Source organism: Ammodytes marinus (assembly GCF_949987685.1).
Source record: "Ammodytes marinus genome assembly, chromosome: 12".
Classification (NCBI taxonomy): Eukaryota; Metazoa; Chordata; class Actinopteri; order Uranoscopiformes; family Ammodytidae; genus Ammodytes; species Ammodytes marinus.
In genome coordinates, this window is record NC_137216.1 from 29,546,724 (window position 1) to 29,551,723 (window position 5,000).

At 40.2% G+C, this 5,000-nt stretch overlaps 1 protein-coding gene across 1 annotated transcript in view; it reads left to right on the forward strand.

Moving 5' to 3' along the window:
• The window catches only part of slc35a5 (solute carrier family 35 member A5), a gene marked incomplete at its 5' end in the record, with an annotated part of 15,614 nt that overhangs the window by 3,291 nt on the left and 7,323 nt on the right, over window positions 1–5,000 (forward strand). Inside the window, 3 exon segments of the mRNA XM_080037667.1 lie at window positions 1–59; window positions 3,417–3,617; window positions 4,321–4,448. The exon segment at window positions 1–59 is cut by the window's left edge and continues 127 nt beyond it. Of these exon segments, the coding sequence (XP_079893793.1) occupies window positions 1–59; window positions 3,417–3,617; window positions 4,321–4,448 (388 nt within the window).

Genomic DNA, 5,000 nt, shown 5'->3' on the forward strand with positions numbered 1-5,000 from the left:
TCTCCCTCCAACTCCTGCCTGCTCTACACACAACTAGTGGAGCAGATGAGAAACAGCAGGTAAGTGTGTGTGTGTGGGAGGGGGGGGGGTGAGTTGTGTGTGTGTGTGTGTGTGTGTGTGTGTGTGTGTGTGTGTGTGTGTCTCACTCTGTGTGTGTGTGTGTGTGTGTGTTTGTGAGTGTGAGTGTGAGTACTTGTACAACTATTTTTTTGGGAACCTCTTTGAATTTATTTAAGATACCTGGAGCCTACATTACCCACAATGCATCTCAACCATCAAAAGTTATTTTTGAGCCTTGCAACCAAGGGAATAACTTTGGATTCAACATTGGGGGGGTTAAGATCTCCACCCATATACCGTATGTCTGGGGACATGCCTGCCCAAATAGGCTGTTTCACCTTCATATTTTGGGATTATTGGTGGGGTTAGCTCACTTTTTTAAATGACATTTCTTGGAGGAAATGTATCAGATTTTTCACAGCTCTTCAAGACCTGTATACTGAGTTTGTTTAAAAGTTACCCTTTGACAATTTACAGAAAATATGGGTTTGCATCATACTTGATTCTTCTGCCTCAATGGACAAACTATATGTTGTCTGTTGTCCCTAGCCAGTTCTTAAAAAAGCAACCTGGAATAAAATAACCAAAAATGTTTTCTTTTTAAATACATTGTTCATATACCCCCCCTCCCCAGTGCTTTTGATTGATTGATTGATACAATTTTATTTCAGACATATCAAAAAAAGAAAAATTAAAAGCATGAAAATACAATAAAAAAATATGTTCAAATGATTTCACAAATAAAAATAAACAAAAAATAAACAAATAATATATTGAATTGATCTGCCTGAAAAGGAGTAGGAAGAAGTATAAACAGGGTTCGTACAGATGCTTGAAAGTCTGGAAAATGCTTGATTTTCAATCGAGTGTTTTCAAGGTTTGAAATGTGCTTGAAATCTGAACACTGTGCTGGAAAATGCTGGATTTTCTCTTTATTGACCAGTGTCGTAATTCATCAAATTCTTTCATTTTTTTATTCTGTAAATTAAAAAAAAAAATCTGTCGCAATGTTTTCTTCGCCGCCGTCTTGTATGCACGAGTGCAGTTGCTCCCCGTGTTTTCTTTCCTGGGACACGCGCCACACCTGGCGATCGCTCCAGGAATTATCCAGAACCACGAGTCGCTGCTCATGGACCTATTGCTCCCGATACTTCCATATCAGATATCCGTTTCCATTTGGTTATGACGAGGCCCTAATAACCGACAGGCATAGGCTACTGTACGGTCTGCTTAAAGTACCTCCAGCTGTAGGCTACACAATGGGGGAATCGGCACTTAGAGTTCCTGCCAAAGGTAAATCAGTTGAGAATTTTTTTTCGTTAAAACGTATCGGACTATGTCACTCTGGTTGACTGTTCAATCATGTTCTTCTTTGCAAGTTACACCAAATCCCGAGTTTGTATGTGTAATTGACTTGTTGATACAAATAAATAGCATGCTAAATTGATGCTCAACACCGTTAGCAATTAGCTGACCAGCTAGTTTTCAATAATGTATTGCTCCAAATTCATGTTGTTAGCTAGATAACGTAAGCTTGGGGGTTACTTCATTGTAACGTGATGTTACACTCATGCGAGGAAATTGAGACCTCCGCGAACGTTTGGAGACAGTTTAGAGACTCCCTCGCGACTGCAGTCTCCAACTTGTCGCAAACAGTCGCAGCCCAGTGAGATACGGGCTTAACAGACATGAGTGCCGTGACTTCCTCTTTCTGAACGCGCATTAAGGTTATACTTTGATGTGCACTGTGCATTCGAAGCGTGAGGCGAGCCCCCTCCCTGCACCTTCTCTATGTGTGTTGATAGCGTGCCAAGTTTCCGCTGATAATTTCCGCTGAATTGTGTCCCCGCCGGCCGGTGAGCGCGCAATCGCGCATGCATCAAACATATTAACGCTTCAATTTCACTCTAGTAAATTCAGAAGTTCTTTGGATCGTTTTGTACATTGTTTTTGGTACATTTGTTTGAAAATTAGGTTTGCAAAGTTATTAATGGCTCATCCGCCAATAAAAATGCTTTTATTCTTCTGTGTAATTAACTGTATCCTATGTATTGCACATTTATAGCACTTTTCATAACACAAATTAAGGTAGCATAGAGGAGGGAGCCTACTAAAATAAAATATCTGGGTTGGTCCCCAGATGTTTTTATTTTAGTAGGTTGGTTTGCATTGGTGTTGAACTGTTCCCTACTTGTTTTCTTCTTTGAATAAAGCCTAATGCTGCTAGTAAAATACCACCAGCCACTCAACCCTCAATAGTAGACATGATATAGAATAATTACCTTTATTACAGTTTAACCAAATGTTTTAACAATAGGCTACAGGAGATATTTGAAAGCACTACACATGCATTGTAGGCTATTCAATTAAATTTGTGTCAGCGGAACCGTGAATGTTCTCCTTTTTTTCATTAAAATGAATGCAGAAAAGGCACACATTGCTTCATAAAAATTCACCAGAATGCAGGAAATTAAGTGTTTAATGCTCAAAGATTTTTGGGGGGGACCCCCAGACCTCCACTTCTAATGTGTCCACACCCAATGTTTACTTAAAATTTGTCCTACGACTTTGCAATTCATGAATTAGTTTATTTTAATAAGATTTGTGATGTTTTATCACATTTTCCAATTGTCTTTATTTCTGATTTATTATAAACAATATGTAAACTTGCAGGACACTAGCAAAAATAATTGGCTGGGAGAGAGGACACTGCAGCAGCACTGATATAGAGTGACAATATGCTCCATCTCATGTGATATTGCTCAAGTATAGTCATGTTGTTATTAACCTGATAGATGGTCATTTTTGGCATATGAACTAAACTGATAAAGGTCTCCTTAGGGCCATACTGCAATTTGGTGATTGTCCATACACATTATATTATGAACACTCCCATTTTACAGATAAGGCAATGTATGAAATCATAAGCATTTATTTATATACTGTATATATTTAAAGCTTCGGCTTCCTTGAAAAAGTTGACATTGTATCTTGAAAGTGCTGGAAAAGTGCTTGAATTTTACTCTTAAAAAGCTGTACGAACCCTGTATAAACTTATTTGATCCAACCCCTTTTCCACAGCTCAATAACTTTATAATAATTAAATGCCAGTGAGTATAATAATAATACTTAATACTGTTCATACCTCCCCGTAGTGCCAGTGAGTCGTGGGTGTGTGTTATATATCCTCTGTTCCTCCCCGTAGTGCCAGTGAGTCCTGTCTGTCTGTCTGTCTGTCTGTCTGTCTGTCTGTCTGTCTGTCTGTCTGTCTGTCTCTCTGTCTGTCTGTCTGTCTGTTTCTCTGTCTGTCTTTTTCTGCTATGTTGTTTTATTTGATCTTTTTCCCCCCTCCGTAGTGCCAGTGAGTCGTGGGTGTCCTCCCTGCCCGGCGAGGCCTGGAGGCAGCGTGTGGTGGGCCGTCTGCGGGCGCTCGGTGTGGGCCACGTGCTCCTCCTGCTCCAGTGTTTCATCTCCTCTCTGGCAAACATCTACAACGAGAAGATGCTGAAGGAGGGAGACCAGCTCACCGAGAGCATCTTCATACAGAACAGCAGGCTGTGAGTGGGGTTTACATACACAGGGTTTTATGGGAATTAAAGCTATAGTGTGTAACTTCTGGCACCCCCAATGAATAACTCTGAATATCCCCGTCAAGGGTTAGTGCATACAGAACAGTAGACTGTGAGTTTGGTTTACATACACAGGGTGTTATACATGTTAATACACAGCCTAGGCTCTGTAAACTGGGATGTAAACAAAGGGCCTAAGCTGTGTATAAACTCTGGCTTTTATTTTACTCACCGAGAGCATTTTCATACATATCAGCAGACTGTGAGTAGGTCAAAGTCAAAAGTGAAATTTATTTCTGTGGGCAAGGCAAGGCAAGTTCATTTCTTTAGCACATTTAAAAACAACATCAGTTTACCCTAAGTGCTGTACAAGATTCAATACAAAAGGCCATATCCCGTAGCCCTACATGGTACACTTAATGGGAAAGTAAAACGCGTGAAATGGGAAATTAATTAAGTCTTCTATTCTAACTTTGTTGCTTTGTTATGTCAACTCATTTGGTGATAGCTTAATTATAACCTACAGTTACGCACTATGGCTTTAATGCAGATTTTGAATGTCAGAAGTATTTGATTCTAATCGTGTATGTTTTGCTGCTGTGTGTGTGTGTGTGTGTGTGTCTGTCTGTCTGTCTGTCTGTCTGTCTGTCTGTCTGTCTGTCTGTCTGTCTGTCTGTCTCTCTCTCTGAAGGTATGCGTTTGGTGTGATATTTAACGGTCTGACTCTGGGTCTGGGCAGTGAAGCTCGCGGCCTCACCCTCCACTGTGGACTGATGCACGGACACAACCTCTACTCACTGGGGCTGGTGCTGGTCACTGGTGAGTTCACAAGACTACAGACCTTATTTTTTGAATTTTTTACTATATACTATTACTATAATACTTTATTTTTGGGTTTTCCTTTTTTTTTTTTTTTTTTTAAGATATTTTTTGGGGGGCATGTTTATGCTTTATTGTTAGTATAGAGACAGAGTTGAAATGGGGCAGAGAGGGGAGTGACATGCAGAGAACGACCGCGGGCTGGAATCGAACCCGGGTCCGCTGCTGGCCGAGGCCCATGGGGGGATGGGGGGGGACGCCCTACCAACTGAGTTAAGGGCGCCCCCGGGTTTTCCTTTTAAAAGAACACAAACAGACACAACTGTATGAATAAATCCCATTACGTTTTTGCTATTACAGAAAAAGTAGGGGACGCATACTTAATTCTCATATCAGTTGTTTTCATGACACCTCGTTGACTTTTTATTTTCTGCTTAACATTTGCCTTTAGTTTAAACAATGTCCTTAGAAACCTGTTAAGTAGAGTATACGCCATGTTAGTTGTTTGTTTAATTTTTTCTTTTGTTTTTGTGTTTTCACTTTTTCAGTTGT